The sequence below is a fragment of the Homarus americanus genome, unplaced genomic scaffold (genome assembly GCF_018991925.1).
Source record: "Homarus americanus isolate GMGI-L3 unplaced genomic scaffold, GMGI_Hamer_2.0 scaffold12715, whole genome shotgun sequence".
Classification (NCBI taxonomy): Eukaryota; Metazoa; Arthropoda; class Malacostraca; order Decapoda; family Nephropidae; genus Homarus; species Homarus americanus.
The window spans coordinates 179,475-198,655 of record NW_024727348.1 but is presented as its reverse complement, the minus strand read 5'-3'; the positions used below and the strand labels follow the sequence as shown (position 1 = coordinate 198,655).

The following is a 19,181-nucleotide window of genomic DNA, read 5'->3' as shown; positions in this document are numbered from 1 at the left end:
AAACTAGACAGACAGACAGACAAACACCGTCAAACACACACCCATAAAACTAGACAAGACAGACAGACAAACACCGCCAAACACACACCCATAAACTAGACAGACAGGACAGACAAACACCGCCAAACACACACACCCATAAATCCAGACAGACAGACAGACAAACACCGCCAAACACACACCCATAAACTAGACAGACAAACAGACAAACACTGCCAAACAAAACACCCATAAAACTAGACAGACAGACAGACAAACACTGCCAAACACACACCCATAAACCAGGGACAGGACAGACAGGACAAACACCGCCAAACACACACCCATAAACTAGGACAGACAGACAGACAAACACCGCCAAACACACCCATAAACTAGACAGACAGACAGACAAACACAGCCAAACACACACCCATAAACTAGACAGACAAACAGACAAACACTGCCAAACAAACACCTATAAACTAGACAGACAGACAGACAAACACCGCCAAACACACACCCATAAACTAGACAGACAGACAGACAACACCGCCAAACACACACACACCTATAAACCAGACAGACAGACAGACAACACCGCCAAACACACACCCATAAACTAGACAGACAGACAGACAAACACCGCTAAACACACACCCATAAACTAGACAGACAAACAGACAAACACCGCTAAACACACACCCATAAACTAGATACAGGACAGACAGACAAACACCGCCAAACACACACCCATAAACTAGGACAGACAAACAGACAAACACCGCTAAACACACACCCATAAACTAGACAGACAAACAGACAAACACCGCCAAACACACACCCATAAACTAGACAGACAGACAGACAAACACCGCCAAACACATTACCCATAAACCAGACAGACAGACAGACAAACACCGCCAAACACACACCCATAAACCAGGACAGACAGACAGACAAACACCGCCAAACACACACCCATAAACTAGACAGACAAACAGACAAACACCGCCAAACACACACCCATAAACTAGACAAACAAACAGACAAACACCGCCAAACACACACCCATAAACTAGACAGACAGACAGACAAACACCGCCAAACACACACCCATAAACTAGACAGACAGACAGGACAAACACCGCCAAACACACACCCCATAAACTAGACAGATAGACAGACAAACACCGCCAAACACACACCCATAAACCAGACAGACAACAGACAAACACCGCTAAACACACACCCATAAACTAGACAGCAGACAGACAGACAAACACCAAACACACCCATAAATCCAGACAGACAGACAGACAAACACCGCCAAACACACACCCATAACCAGACAGACAAACAGACAAACACCGCCAAACACACACCCCATAAACTAGACAAATAAACAGACAAACACTGCCAAACACACACCCATAAACTAGACAGACAGACAGACAAACACCGCCAAACACACACCCATAAACTAGACAGACAGACAGACAAACACCACCAAACACACACCCATAAACTAGGACAAACAAACAGACAAACACCGCCAAACACACACCCATAAACCAGGACAGACAGACAGGACAAACACCGCCAACACACACACCCATAAACCAGACAGACAGACAGACAAACACCGCTAAACACACACCCATAACCAGACAGACAGATGACAAACACCGCCAAACACACACCCATAAACTACAGACAGACAGACAAACACCGCCAAACACACACCCATAAAATCCAGACAGACAAAACAGGACAAACACCGCCAAACACACACCCATAAACCACAGACAAACACACAAACACACACCCATAAACTAGACAGACACAGACAAACACCGCCAAACACACACCCATAAACTAGACAGACAGACAGACAAACACAGCCAAACACACACACCCATAACCAGACAGACAGACAGACAAACACCGCCAAACACACACCCATAAAACTAGACAGACAGACAGACAAACACCGCCAAACACACACCCATAAATCCAGATAAAGACAGACAAACACCGCCAAACACACACCCAAATCCAGGACAGACAAACAGACAAACACCGCCAAACACACACCCATAAACTAGACAGACAGACAGACAACACCGCCAAAACACACAACCAGCATAAACTAGACAGACAGACAGACAAACACCGCCAAACACACACCCATAAACTAAACAGACAGACAGACAAACACCGCCAAACACACACCCATAACCAGACAGACTGACAGACAAACACCGCCAAACACACACCCATAAACTAGACAGACAGACAGACAAACACCGCCAAACACACACCCATAAACTAAACAGATGACAGCATTCCTGCCAAACACACACCCATAAACTAGACAGACAGACAGACAAACACCGCCAAACACACACCCATAAACTAGACAGACAAACAGCAGACAAACACCGCCAAACACACACCCATAAACTAGACAGACAACAGACAAACACTGCCAAACACACACCCATAAACTAGGACAAAACAAACAGACAAACACCGCCAAACACACACCCATAAACTATACAGACAGACAGACAAACACCGCCAAACACACACCCATAAACTATGGGCCAGACAAGATGCAGTAGACAAACACTGCCAAACACACACCATAAACTCAGACAGACAGACAGACAAACACCAAGCAAACACACACCTATATAAAATCTGGAGTACAGACAGACAGACAAACACTGCCAAACACACACCCATAAACTAGACAGACAGACAGACAAACACCGCCAAACACACACACCCATAAACTAGACAGACAGACAGACAAACACCGCCAAACACACACACCCATAAACTAGACAGACAGACAGACAAACACCGCCAAACACACACCCATAAACTAGACAGACAGACACAAACACAGCCAAACACACACCCATAAACTAGAGCAGAGACAGACAGACAAACACCGCCAAACACACACCCATAAACTAGACAGACAGACAGACAAACACCGCCAAACACACACCCATAAACTAGACAGACAGACAGACAAACACCGCCAAACACACACACCCATAAACTAGACAGACAGACAGACAAACACCGCCAAACACACACACCCATAAACTAGACAGACAGACAGACAAACACCGCCAAACACACACCCATAAACTAGACAGACAGACAGACAAACACCGCCAAACACACACCCATAAACTAGACAGACAAAACAGACAAACACCGCCAAACACACACACACTAACCATTACTCTATTTAGCTGAGCCTCACTTCAGCTGTTTATTGACACACGAAAGAAAACAAAACAAAAAGTCAGGTAAACAAACAAACAAACAGATTGTAATTTACGCCGAGTGAAGTTCGTGTTCTTAACTAACTGAGGTGAGATTTACTGAGGGAGGGGGGGGTGAGGGAGAGGTGAGGAGGGGGGAGGGAGGGAGAAAGAGGGAAGCCGAAGCAGGGAGGATTAACCAACCAACACACACACACACACACACACACACACACACACACACACACACACACACACACACACACACACACGCACACATCACTTAGTATGCTGGGGAGGTAGTCAGAGCTCTTCCCCACCATTACGTCAAACTCCCCAGCTCCCTGGACATGTCTTACTGCCTGATAAACTTCCCCTTAGTCTGGGAAAAGAGAGAGAGAGAGAGAGAGAGAGAGAGAGAGAGAGAGAGAGAGAGAGACCAATGTAAACTAGTAGACAAGAGTATCAACCAGTACTCCAATTGAACTCAATCTAGCTTCCACGTGAAACTCCAGGTAAACTCCAGGTAAAGTTAGGTAGCCTCCAGTTAACCCCTTAATTAAACTCAAGTAAACTATATATAATTAACGCCAGGTAAACTCAGGTAAAATCAAAGTAAACTAAAGGTACCCTCCTACTTAACCCCTTAATTACACTCCAGGTAAACAAAACACAGGTAAACTCAGGTAAACTCAAAGTAACTAAAGGTACCCCTCTACTTAACCCCTTAATTACACTCCAGGTAAACAAAACACAGGTAAACTCACCATTCGTCGCGCGGGTCCGGTAAGGTTCTATGCACGGAGATCATATCAGAGACGTACTGGTTGAAAGCGTTGTTCTTCCAGCCTTCATCCACCTTCTTCTTCACCTCAGGGTCAAGGTCTTTGGGTAGTGCCACCGGCATTCCATCTCCCCAGGGCCATTGGGTTCCTGGGGAGGGAGGAGGACGCCCTGTTCTGCGTGTATCTGCAGGAGAGTGAGGGAGAGATTGAGTTGTGGGAGAGAGGGAGGGGGAAAAGGGAGTATGAGAGGGAATGTTTAGTGAGGGAAGGGGGGGGTGGGGGAGTGAGGGAGAGAGAGAGGCGGTGTAAAATGAGAGAGAGAGAGAGAGAGAGAGAGAGAGGAGAGAGAGAGAGAGAGAGAGAGAGAGAGAGAGAGAGAGACAATAATAATATCTATCACATGTAATCTAACTAATCAATGAACTTGTGCCTCGACCCCTTAACCAATCAATGAACTTGTGACTCGTCCCCTTAACCAATCAATGAACTTGTGACTCATCCTCTTAACCAATCAGCGAGTTTCTAAGACCGGCTACTCCCCTTAACTCCTGGGACACCTTCTCAGGATTCATTAACCTTCAGTAGTTTCGTATCTCAGCAGGTGTTCTGAGACCTCCTAGAATTAAATATAGTTCACCTGAAGATTAGGCCCTTCATTTTATTTCACTTTAAGATTAAATGTTCTAGTGTTAACCTAACCTAACCATTCTAGTGATAATCTAACCTAACTTAACCTAACCTGACCTAACCTACCCTGACCCCTCACCAGGTATAGCGTTATGATCATTATTTCTACGGTGTAATAAGCTGGGGGAGCTAATCATCAGGTGATCCTCAAATAGCACACCTGAGCTACCTTACTAATGAGGAAGGAGAGTCTGTTACACCTGTGGACTCACCTCATGCGGCTCCTGTGTCTTGCTGGTGAGTTTAACTTCAGGTTTGTGAACTTTGACGGGTGGAGGCGGCTGGGGCCTGTCAAGACGATCCTCCAGGTCCTTCAGGCTATCCACCTTCAGGATTTTATTATCCCTCGCGTCCTGAAACTGTTGCTGCTGCTGCTGCTGCTGCTGCTGCTGTTGTTGTTGTTGCTGTTGTTGTTGTTGTTGTTGTTGGTTGTCTTTGGATTCTGACGGCAGGAGGGAGATCCATGCCGTCATTCTTGTCTGTCTTCTCCGAGAGGGTGACGAGACTGATGAGTAACCAGAGGGCAGGGAGCGTCACTACCAGCTTCAGGATAACTCCGCGGCGCCTCATCAACATCGTCTTTAGGAACACCATCTTAATGGGTGAGGTGCGGACTTTTTCTTTCCTATATTTACTAAAAATAATATTTCAGGATTTATCTTTTCCCCCTGGACGACTATCTATCCCCCTGGACGACTATCTTTCCCCCTGGACGACTATCTATCCCCCTGGACGACTATCTTCCCCCCTGGGCGTGTCGTAATGATTTTCAAGCCGGTAAGCCCCTCCACGGTAAGGAAGAGTCTTAACACCCAGGTCTTGTCACCGTACCATCCTCGACTCCTGTGGAAGGAAACAAAATCACATGTTATCTTTGCACGGTCGAGGGAGAGAGACACGTAAGATAACTTATCACCACATCGGCTGATAACAGATAAGAGAATAGATGTTTTGTTCGTTGAGTCTGATTGAGGCATCGTTTCAGATATAACAGTAAAGGTAGAGGTAGATTTTGAGGAAGAAGCATAGGTACAAGTACAGATATTTCTACTAGATAACAGCATTTATTATTATTATTATTATTATTATTATTATTATTATTATTATTATTATTATTATTATATGTTAAAATCACAAGCCGGGGTACAGTATATTTCCACCAGGTAACAGGTACAGGTACACCCAGCAGGTAACAGGGTCATACGACAGGTCATCATGTGCCTCATTAATTAACCCTTTGATAACTAGTTAAATACTTTTGACACTCTATATTCTACATCTGTTTGTGCTGTTCATTCTACTACTACTACTACTACTATAACGACTACTACTACTAACTACTACTACTACGACTATAACGACTACTACTACTACTACGACTATAACGATAACGACTACTACTACTACTATTATTATTTCTACTAATTCTACCTATACTACTACTACGACTACTAACTACTATTATTTATTTCTACTATTGCTACTGTTGCTATTACTAATTCTACCTATACTACTGAAACTACTACTACCATTACCAATACAATATACATACATACACACGCAAACATTTATGCATACACACACGACACAGAAACACACACATATACACAAAACAAACAAAACCAATACAGTAAAAACACACACACACACACACACACACACACACACACACACACACACACACACACACACACACACACACACACCACAACCGCATCCAGCCCATACGTGCACGAACTGATCGCTATAAGAACAGCCCAGTCCCAACCATTGTAAAATTATCAATAACATGTAATAAATCAGTGTATTCACCCCAGTAAACACTGCTCCTTGCTGTCACTATGTTGAAATGAACTGTAGTTTGAGCTGATCCCCATCTAAGTTACTTATATGTCTTATTTGTAGTCATTATGTCACTGTATATTATTTGTAATTGCAACCCATTCCCCAAATATGTAACTGTATATTTTCAGCCTTCTGGCCACAAGTTTTTCAATAAACCGTTAATTATTACATATTATTATTACACACACACACACACACACACACACACACTACATCCTTGACCACCGAAGGGTCAAGACGTACCTGGCGCTCCTCTCGGAGCAGCCAGGTCAACTGTTATGTTGGCCCATACCAACTCCCTCCCCTGAACCCTCCTCCCCACCGGAATATCAACAAGTTCACGCCAGAAGTTACTATTTCATTTAGGAAAGAAATGGAACCAGTATTAAACAGAGGTGAACAGTGGTGAACAGTGCTTAAGTCAGTGAGAACAACTCAACAGTAACAGTGGTACCCAAGTTGACCTTTCACACAGTGAGGTCCCAGGTACCCAGTGATAACGGCCCAACTACCAGCGATGTGTTAATCCGTCTACGATAGGAAGGCCTGGAACCACACCTCACTCATATAACACCATCTGTGAGGGAATTACTACACCACGTGAGGCCCCTCATAACACCATATGTGAAGGAGTTACTACACCACGTGAGGCCCCTCATAACACCATCTGTGAGGGAATTACTACACCACGTGAGGCCCCTCATAACACCATCTGTGAGGGAATTACTACACCACGTGAGGCCCCTCATAACACCATCTGTGAGGGAATTACTACACCACGTGAGGCCCCTCATAACACCATCTGTGAGGGAATTACTACACCACGTGAGGTCCCTCCTAACACCATCTGGGAGGGAGTTACTACACTACGTTTTTGCTGTTCAACACCTACATTAATCTGTATGTTCACTGTATGTTCCTTTACCTTTCTCTAATGAAGGCTTTTGTTAAACCACCAATGTATGTAATAAGTCATTTATGCCCAATGTATATTTTCAGCCTTCGAGCTGCAGAACTTTTTCAATAAACCGTTAATTATTATTATTATTATTACACACACACACACACACAGGGGAATTTAAATTCACTCGTGTGTATTTTACGAGAATAAATGATATTGGAATTTTCATGAATTTTTATCTTTCATAGAAATTAAATAGATAAGATTTTGTTTATTTTATATTTCAGAATTTAAGGGAATTAAGATTATTTCCTGAGTTAATTACTAAGAGGAATTAATTAACGTTAATGTATCTATAAGTCAATTAAAATTATAAATAAATAAGTAAATATGAATAGCATTTATTTAGTATTGATATGTAATTAATGTAATTAATGATGCTGTTTGCTGTAAATTAATGTTTGTGTACTGTATCGGTAGTAGAAATAGTAATAGTCATCGCTGGAAACTGTCTCACGTCACCGTTTTCTTTACACACTGAGCCAAGCATTACCATGGCAATAGTTGGGTAATTTTGACGTAACTTGGCCCAAAAGTTTATCATATGGATCTTGTTACACGTAAGTCCGTGAAACTGTTCTTTTTTGAGAGAGAGAGAGAGAGAGAGAGAGAGAGAGAGAGAGAGAGAGAGAGAGCGAGCCCTTCACTATCCTCCACCACCCCCCTCACCACATCACTTCCCCTCTCCCATCATCCCCCTCACCACATCACTTCACCTTCCCCCCATCACTTCCCCTCACCCTCACATGAACAGGATGAACTGACGATAAAGCAACACAGTTATCAACACCGTATAGCCAACCCAAATGTGTGATTTCCATGGTAGCCTTTCCTCTCTTTCCTCCCCTCCCTTCCCCTTCCTCCTCCCCCCTAGGGAATAACATTTAGGAGGGGAGACGAGGAAGAGGGAAGAGGGAGGAGGGGGAAGAGGGAGAAGAGTATTTTGAGAGGGGGAGATGTGGGAAGAAGAGGAGGGAAGAGAGGGAGAAAAGAAGGGGGGATGAGAGGATTTGGGAAGGGGAAGGAATGGGAAGAAGAGGAGGGGGTGGCATGGGGAGAAGAGGGAAAAGGGAGAGGAGGAGAGGATGGGGAGAAGAGGGAAAAGGGAGAGGAGGAGAGGAGAAATGGTTGGGGGGGTGGAGGAGAGGAGGTTGAGTGGAGAAGGAGAAAGAAAGAGAGGGAAGAGAAGAGAGAAGGTAAGGAAGACAAGGGAAAGGGTGAGTAGTCAAGTAGGAAAGATTAAAAACAATACAAAAGAAGGGAAGATGTAATGGTGATGATAAAACAGTATAATAAAGAAAATGGGAGAGGAGAGGAGGTAAAAAGCACTGGAAAGGAGAAGAGGAAAGTCAGTGAAAGCATGAAAGAGAAAACGAGAATAAAGAAATGATAACATAAAGGGAATAAATGACAGAATTAAAAATAAAATTGAAAGAGAAATGAGGTGAGGGGTGTACGACAGAGCCTCTTAGGAACGTTAACTCTCCGCTCAGGTACGACGTTCAGTAAACACTCGAGCGAACCCGTAAACAAACGAATCCACATAACAAATAACATAGCAATCAAGGGAGGGGGGGGGAGGGGGTGGAGGGGGTGGCTTGGCTATTTATAAAACATCAAAACAACAAAATACAAACATCATTCTTAATCTCTTTATCGGTAATTGTATATAAATATTTTCACTTAATATTCTTACCTAACATTACGTTGCCATGGTAAGATTATCAACGGCAGGGGATATATATTTACAACAGCCACGGCACCAATGATACAGTCACAAGGTTTCCTATTGACTGAACTTCTTCCTGACTGGTAATTTGAGCACGTGATTGACCTACTTAACGAACAGATTGCAAAATGACATCGAAATTGCAGCGAGTCTCTACCTTAACTTAGATGGCGTTCCTTTTACATATAGTTAAATTGAATACAAATTAACGCCGATATTTTGAGAATACAGTTATGAGTCGTAGGGTTAGGTTAGGTGAATATATACGTTCCTACATCACCACTTACGAGAATTATTTAACCTACGATTTTCTGAGTTATTCCTGTATCTTGCTGTAGGTTACGTGAGCCAGTTAGATATATTCTCACATCACCAAACACGATTCAGAATTTTGGATACATGTGTGTGCGTGTGTGAGGCACTCCCAGGCTGGCAACTACCGACGCCAGGATGTTATTTGCAGCTAATTGCGTAACTCAACGCTGGAGGGGGTGGGGGAGGGAAGGGATGGTGCTGTGGGGAGTCGGTATGGGGGTAGAGCACACACACACACACACACACACACACACACACACACACACACACACACACACACACACACACACACACACACACACACACACACACACACACACACACACACACACACACACACACACACACTTATAACACCACGTGCAATAAATAAAGAAAGAAGAAAGTGGCAACGAGTGTATCTCTCTCCACTATATCCTAGGTTCGAGTCCTGCAGGCCCTGGACGGACGCGAGTATGGTGTTATATAATGTGTCGCAACAAAATAACACAGTTTCCCAACGTCGTTTCCTCCTATACTAAGAATTGACAATTAAATTCATAACAAAGTTACAAAGAACAAACCAACTGCCCTAATGGCTAATAAACTGGTAAAATGCTAAAGAAAACTGAAAAAAAGAAAAACACGAAGAGAGAGATATTTAAGATAAGAAAATGAGAATAACATTTATTTCTCAACACTGCTGACTTAACTCGGCAAACAAACGCACCAAGTGCCAGGGAGGTCAACGTGCTTGCTTGAGATATAAATAACTTTTACAGATAATTTTTCAATCAAAAAGTCTATTCAAACACAGTTGCTGAACTTAAGTCCACATGTGTGCGTTCGCCTGCAGTCGGATCAAGTCGGATTCAAAGTTTACGAACGGTGCTGGCTTCAGTCTCTCCTAGTACATATAATAGGTCCATCCCCTGGTTCATATAATCGGATCATGCCTATTACCAATCCCGTATGAGCTACTGGGGTAAGTCCTTACTAAGTTCATATATAATCCCCATAAAGTTCTCTCAGGTCACGGGAAGGGCAGACGGGCCAAGGCCATAACTCCCAGCGCCATTTTCAAACCCGTGAACTAAACCGTAAATTAAATCACAGAATGTATCGTAAATTACAATAAAATAAGTGGACTCGTAGATAAAGACTAAAGACTCCAGTTATTTTTTATTTAAGTCGGCAAGATTCCTGGGTTAACTGAGAGCTGGCCCAATTAAAATATCGTTTTCCTGTTTACGTCACACACAGCTGGCCAATAATATTAAGGGGAAATTACGACTTGGAAACACAGACACACACACACACACACACACACACACACACACACACACAGACAAAGAATTTAAAACACGTTAATAAATGTAAAAAAAAACACACATACAAAAAGCCCAAACACCACACAAACACATTTAAAACACAACACCTAAACAAAACAAATGAAAACACAACATATACACCACACGGCAAAACACAGAGAGAGAGAGAGAGAGAGAGAGAGAGAGAGAGAGAGAGAGAGAGAGAGAGAGAGAGAGAGAGAGAGAGAGAGAGAGAGAGAGGACACGGAAGAATGTGTGGCCTCCTAACAACCTCATTAAGGAAGCATTGCTAATTGGTGGGTCTTGAACGTGCCTGTCCTGACTGTGTACCACCTGGGCAAGACAAGGGAAAAAAACTGACTGACTGACTGATTTGTTGACTGATTGGGTGGCTGACTGGTCGAACCTGTCACCCCTGACTGTGTACCATTTAGCCAAGACTGACTGACTGATTGAGTACATCTAAGTACACAATGAGGCCTCACAACCCCCCCCCCTTGCCTTGAGTACATTATAGACCATTAGACTGTGCTCCTCACCTCTAAAGAGTACATCCGAGTACATTTAAGTACATCAATCATCAAGACAGAGTACTATCACCCTCAGAGTCTAATCAGAGGAAACTTGAGTAGTATTATTCTCCAGAGTACATAAGTCACCCCTCCCCATGTCTCGGGGTGGGGGAGGGGGTGGGGAGAATCTTCTTATGTTTTAAATTAGATCTGGCCACGCTTAGGGGAACCTGGGGGGAGGGGGTTGGATGGATAAGGGGGTAGGGGACAGGCTGGTAGGGAATGAGGGGAAGGAGGGTCAGGAAGAGGAGGGAATTGGGGTTAGCAGGAGGAATCAAAGAGAGGGAAGGACTAGCAAGAGAGAGAGAGAGAGAGAGAGAGAGAGAGAGAGAGAGAGAGAGCAGTGTTGAAATGCTATCTCCTGCTGCCCACAAACATCCCACCATACGTATTCTCCTCTACCAGCCCCAGGCCGGCTCAGCCTCCCCAGCAGCACGGTCCAACTCCCCAACACGACCCAGCCTCCCCCACAAGACCCAACCTCCTCTCACACCCATCTCCTCAAACACGGCCCAACTCTAGCACGACCCAACTTCCCCAGCAAGAGACCTAACCTTTCCCCAGTACGACCTAACCTCCCCAGCACGACCCAACCTCCCCACGACCCAACTTCCCCAGCAAGACCCAACCTCCCAACACGACCCACCTCCCCAATACGAGACTCCAGCCTCCAACATTTATCCCTCTTCCCCATCCCACTCAGTATTCCCCAGAAAACAGGGATATTCCTCGTGGATGTACAACGAAAATAAAATCCCGGAGTAATGTTGATTAAACCAGTTTGGTTCGCCATCAGAAATTTCAGAGCTTAATCATTATGTAATATAATTTCCCTAGCATTTTTCCCTAGCTTAATATTCTTCCCTAGTCTATTATTGTTCATCAGCGTGATAATTTTCCCTAGTTTAATATTTTTTTCCCTAGTATCAAATTTTTCCCCTCAGCATGACATTCTTTCCCTAGTATGAAGAGGCACTCACTAAACCTAACCTAACCAAGAGGCACTCACTAAACCTAACCTAACCAAGAGGCACTCACTAAACCTAACCTAACCAAGAGGCACTCACTGGCCCTCTCATCTCCCTCTGATCACCACTGTCTCTCTCCAGCTACACTGACCCCATCCACGTACAGCTGTCCTATATAACACAACAACCCCTTCCCCCCACCACCACAACCCCACACATACACACTTAAGAACCCACCTCCCCTACCCCCCCACACACACACACACCCAACAACACCCCCCACCCTACCTCCCCACACCACCCTGACCCCACCCCACCATCTAACCACTTCCCCACACACACACTCTATATCCCCTTCGTTAACGCCACAGAAAACTGGATTCAGAATTCATAAGAGTCGCACGCAATTACTCTGCACGAAACAGCCCTCGCCCCCACGAAACAGCCTCACTTACAGCCCCCCACGAACAGCCCTCACCACCACAATTACAGCCCCCCACGAAACAGCCCTCACCACCACAATTACAGCCCCCACGAAACAGCCCTCACCACCACAATTACAGCCCCCACGAAACAGCCCTCACCACCTCAGCTCTCCAAACGAGTCTATCAAACGAGTTTTAGGATTTTTTTTAGTTTTTAAGAGTTTTTTGGTAGTTTTTAGAATTTGTTTTTAGTTTTTATGATTTTTTTTGTAGTTTTAGAGATTTTTGTATTTTTTTGTGATTTTTTTGTAGTTTTAGAAATTTTTTATCTTAATTTTTTTTTCTAATTTTGTAGTCGTATCGTTTGGGTCGTACAATGAGGTTCGTATCGTGTGAGTCGTATCATATGGGTCGTACATTGAGGTAGTACTGTGGTTGTCGTATCTGGCAACTACAGCTGGATGGGGAGTCTCATGTGCACTAGTTATCTCGTGACTGTAAGTGTAAGATGATTTCTGAACGAACACTGTGTGCGTTTTTATGTACGTTTATGTATGTGTGTATGTCCTCCCCCTCACCCTCTGCTTCTCCTGGTCCCCCTACGCTCTTCTCCTCCTCCTCGCCCTCCCTCTTCTTCTCTTTCCCCACCTCCTTCTCCTCCCATCCCTCTTTTCTTCCTCCTCCTACTCCCTCTTCTCCCCTTCTTCTTCCCTTTCTCCTATATAACCAAAAATTAGAAACCACACAACGAAGATAACTTTAGAAACCTCACCCACTAATGTCTATATCATAAAATAGGTGCATTGAAGATTAGAAACCTTCCCTTCACTAATTTACATATAACGACGAAAAAAACCAATAAAAAATTAAAAAACCCACAAAAACCTTCTCTTACTAATCGATCTATAGAAAACGTAAATAATAAAAAAAAAAAACAATTAGAAACCTTCCCTTCCTTTTAGTTCAGCATCAAAGTCGACCCAAAACACAAGCACAGGTCTTGATTGGGTCTGGCCATCACCTGACGAGCAGTACGACATTTGCATATTAAACTAAGGTTATCAGACGTGAGGTAATTAAGAGGTAGAGGTAACGATGTAAGTGGAGGTCAAAGAGAATTACCTGATATATGCCTGAGGAATAATGAAGGGAGGAAGGTAGGTAGGAGGGGGGGGTAAGGGAGGGGTGGAGAGAGGGGGTGAGGGAGGGAGGAAGGGAGGAAGGGGGGATAAGGGGGTGAGGGAGGGAGGGAGTGAGGAAGGAAAGAGAGAGACGGATAGAAAAACGAGAAGAAAATATGAGAGAAAACGAAATAAATGTATAGTATATATCAGGTGCCTCAACGAGAGCTCAGGTTCTCAACTGTCTCAGCTATGTTAATATTGTTATTATTATCCACTCTGTATCTGTGATTTAGGGGTAAATAAACTGTTTCAATTCAAATTCAATTCAAGAAGAAGAAGAACAAGAACAACAACAACAACAACAACAACAGGAACAAGAAGAACATGAGCATGAAGAAGAAGAAGAAGAAGAAGAAGAAGAAGAACAAGAAGAACAAGAAGAGCAAGAAGAAGAACAAGAAGAAGAACAAGAAGAAGAACAAGAACAAGAACAACAACAACAACAAGATACACAAACCAATCCACTGAATCATACCATAACGAGTGTATTCAGTGCAGTAAACAAACAAACAAACAAACACACACCTGTACACACTTTCCTCACCTACACCTGTACTCACACACCTATCCCACAGTTTCACCACACACACCTGAAAACACATCCACACCTGTCACCATATACTGTACATTCAGCTTACTGGATCCAAATCCACATATGTGACCACACCAACATACTTAGGTTCTTACACCCACATCCCAAACCACACCTATGACCACACCCACAGCTTCCTCTAACGTCACCTAACTTAACTTGAACTAACCTAACCTAACCTAACAAGTGGTAGATTTCTGACGTAATTCACGTAACAAGACGGACAGACGGACAGACGGACGGACGTATGGACGGACGGAACGGTATAATCCAGTTTGGTCTTGTAACCAATCAGGTGAGAGTGGATATATTCCCAAACCAATTAGAAGGCAGTGGAAATGTTCGACAAATGAGATCGGAGTTACGTATTGTTCAGCCAATTAGATGGCACCGGGGATATTGTAACCAATTAGATGGTAGAAGGAGTTTTATCCGACCAATGAGAAAAGAGTAATGTAGCGTCTCACTGTTTCAACCAATTAGATGACAGTAGGGGTATTATCTAACCAATTAGATGGAAGTGGCAATATTATATAACCAATCAGATGGTAGTGAAGATATCGAGCAACCAATCACAAGGGAGTTATGTATATTCCAACAAGAAAGAAGTCTAAGAGGATATCAGTCAACCAATCACATACTCGGAGCATATATTTCAATCAATAGGAAGCTTATAAGGATACCAATCAACCAATCACATACTAGGAGCATATATTTCAACCAATAGGAAGGTTATAAGGATACCAATTAACCAATCACCTAGTAGGTCAGTATATTCCAACCAATCAGATAATAGATAAGCTTGTTTACGTTACCTCAGGCTTTGTGAACGTGGCCAAATGTGTTGACTGAGGTACTGATAACGATAGGGAGGGGAAGGGGAGGGGAAGGGAGGGGGAAGGGGAGGGGGAAGGGGGAGGGGAGGGGAGAAGAGGGGAGGGGGAGGGAAGAAGAGGAGGGGGGTGATAAACGCTTCCCTACCTCTTATCTTCTCTTCCCTTCCCTCCTACTCCCCTTCCTCCCTCTTTAACTCTTGTCAGTGTACCTCCCCCCCTCCAACAATCCATAACCTCCCCACAATCCATACCTTGTCTCCCCACTACAACCTCCTCACTACCCCTAACCACCCTACTAACCCTTTACCTCCCCCACAATCTCTACCTGTCCTCCCCACCATAACCTCCCCACACCCCTACCTGTCCCCACCACAACCTCCCCACAATCTCACCTGTCCTCCCCACCACAACCTCCCCACAATCTCTACCTGTCCTCCCCACAACACAACCCTCCCCCCACCACATCTCTCTGCACCTCCCACACAACCTCCCCACAATCTCTCCCTCCCCACCAACCTGCCTTCCCACCACAACCTCCCCACAACCTCTACCTGCCCTCCCTCCACACACCTCACTGCAGCCAATCAATGGTCAGACTCGGCTTCGGGTCTCGTCAGAGTGATTAGCATGTCAGGTAATAACTACCGTAACCTAACCTAACTAAACTTGACCTCACATAACCAGACTTGACCTAACTTAACCAAACCTTGACCTTACTTAACTGAATTTGGCTAATTTAACCGAATTTGACCTAAAATAATTACACTCTGACCTAATTTAACCAAACTTGACCAAACTTAACCAAACCTAGCCAAATTTGACCCATTTTTTAACATAACCTTAACCTGACCCACTCTAAGCTAACCTAACCTAATCTTCCAAACGTAAATTAACCAAAATTCAACTTAACCTAAACTAATGACACTTTAACTAACCCTCACCTAACTTAACCCCATGAAACAACTGGACAAACACTAGGCATATCAAGATGACATGTGAGGTTACAGAGCTCTGAAATACCATGTTACAGAGCCACTAAATAGCCTCCATCTCCCCCCCCCCTCTTGCTCTAGTACACCTAATGTTATTCAGATGGAGCTCTATATTACACAGGGGGACATAGAGTCTAAGTTATAAAGTTATCAGGAAGTTGTACACAAAAATAGAGCACTGAGTTGTGTGTGTTAATCCATCCCATTACCTGTGTTCCACGTGTCCCATTACCTGTGTTCCACGTGTCCCATTACCTGTGTTTCACGTGTCCCATTACCTGTGTTTCACGTGTCTTATTACCTGTGTCCCATTACCTGTGTTTCACGTGTCCCATTACCTGTGTTCCACGTGTCCCATTACCTGTGTTCCACGTGTCCCATTACCTGTGTTTCACGTGTCCCATTACCTGTGTCCCACGTGTCCCATTACCTGAGGCGAAAGATAAAATAAAGGATTTAATGAAAGCTTTATGCAGGACATCCGTTGGCCTACGTACACACACACACACACGGCTATCAGGTTGGCTCTACACAGGTGAGTTGGTTAATGATACAATACACCTGTGTCTGAGGAGCTGCCGGGTGAGTGGTCGAGCTGCTCGTATCTATAACTCTCAGTACACGTGGCACGGTGACGATATTTGCTGCAGGTACACCCCACCCCTCCCCGCCCCGCCCCGCCCCGCCCCTGCCCCGCCTACCACGCTACACCCCAGAAAAAAGTCACCAGGTGTGTTTCTCTTCAGGTACATTAATGTATACTTGTGTTAATTATTAACTGTTCTTGTACTTCACGACACACACACACACGACACTCCTCACAGGTGGAAGTACGTGGATGACTGCTCTGTGGGGGTTTCAGAGGACAACACCGCACCAGACTACTCATCGCTACAAGGCACCCTGGACAGGCTACAGGCATGGACTACGGAGAACAAGGTCACTATCAACCACACCAAAACCGTAGTCATGCACATCAATACCGCCACCACTCCAGTGCAAGCTCCAGCAGTCACAGTGGGTGCCCATCCTCTCCTGCTGGTGCAGTCTGCCAAACTCCTGGGTGTAACTATAGGCAGCAAACTTGACTGGAAGGCCCATGTAAATAACACAGTCAAGGCAGCCTCGTACCGTCTCTAAATGCTACGAAGACTTAGGTCACTTGGGACACCCACGCCAGAGCTGAGGACCATCTACAACGCTTTTATTCTCCCCAAACTAACGTATGCGTCACCAGCCTGGTCGTCTTCTCTCAACTCCACCCAACAACGTCAGCTAGAGAAGGTACAGAAAAGGGCCTGAAGAATCATGCTCGGCGCAGAATACTTCAGCTACATCAACGCTCTCTCCACCCTGGAAATGCCATCCCTCAGTGACCTCCACCACCAAGCAATAGCAAGGTTTGGCAGTGGACTACTGCACCACCCTCGTCATCGCCACCTCCTGCCACCTGCAGCCCTACCCACCTCGCGCAGTCCGCCACGACAACAAAATTCAGCCCATAAGAGCCCGCACTGATAGATATAAGAACAGCACCATCCCATCTATTGTTAAAATAATAAACAACTCCAGATTTATGTACTGTACAGCCCAGTAAATGTATTCAATGCATATTATATCATTATGTCTAAATCAAATGTAAGTCTGTATATTTTCTGCCACTGGCTGCAACTCTATTAATAAACCGTTTATTATTATTATTATTGTTGCACACACACACACACAAACACACACACAGGGTCACCAAACTGATCTTCACTCACAGCGCTCAATGTACAACACTCCAATAACTTCAGTACACCAACACAACCATCCCCACTACACACACCTGTACACAGATATACCCCGTCCTAACCCTACACCCCACGTCACCAGGTGTACCCGTCTCACTACACAGGTATACACCCACAAACAAGAGGAGGTTTACCTGAGAGAGATTCTTAAGCAGTAAGCAAGGCGGCAGCTGATTTACAACAACATCATCAACAACAACAACAGGTCCTCACGTGTTCACTACAACACCTGACGGAGTAAACACTGAGTGGTTGGCACTGGCACCCCGGCGCTGGCACACTGGTGGTGAGGACGGCGTGGTAGCGAGCTGTGGTAAACGAGGCACTGCCGTTGCTGCCGCCGCTGTCAGGCAAGGCAGATAAGGAAGCTCACGGACGGACGGCACTGTCTAGTCCAGTAACTGTAAGTGTGGCGGAGTGTGGCGGAGGTGTGTCACAGTGTGCACTTGCCACACTTGTCGTCAAAATCACCCGCCTCACTCGCCCCCCTCACCCAGCCCGCCTCTACACTACGGTAATTTTGTGTGTGTATGTATGTATGTATGTGTGTGTGTGTGTGTGTGTGGGTAGGTGGGTGTGTGTGTATGTGTGTCCGAATGAGTGAACCCAGCAAACAAAACTGGTGAACGCTGCCTAAGATAATACAAGTAACGCCTTCCTACAGATAACCTCGCCACTATCTTATCTATTACCATATATAAATATTAACTCCGGTATTCACGTCATAAACAGCAACCTATTTGTCCCGTTAGTCTCTGTTGGAAGGAAAAAAAATCCAGTAATATCATCGAGGGTTTGGGAGAGTGGCAATGGCGACAGTAATGCCACTTCCGGTTGGCTATGATGTCACTAGAGATAACAAGTGTTAGGAAGCGTGGGTGTGGCTCTGCCTTCGTCTTCCCCGACTTCTAGTAAATATCC

At 44.7% G+C, this 19,181-nt stretch overlaps 1 protein-coding gene across 1 annotated transcript; it reads right to left on the bottom strand.

The window, feature by feature from the left end:
• Window positions 1–4,033: 4,033 nt before the first annotated feature.
• On the bottom strand, window positions 4,034–18,855 carry LOC121865823 (putative polypeptide N-acetylgalactosaminyltransferase 9; the record flags this gene model as incomplete). Its single annotated transcript, XM_042365379.1, is given in 3 exon segments — window positions 4,034–4,235; window positions 4,951–5,581; window positions 18,474–18,855. A coding segment is annotated over 1 exon segment (140 nt), but the record flags the coding sequence as incomplete, so codon positions are not given.
• Window positions 18,856–19,181: the final 326 nt, after the last annotated feature.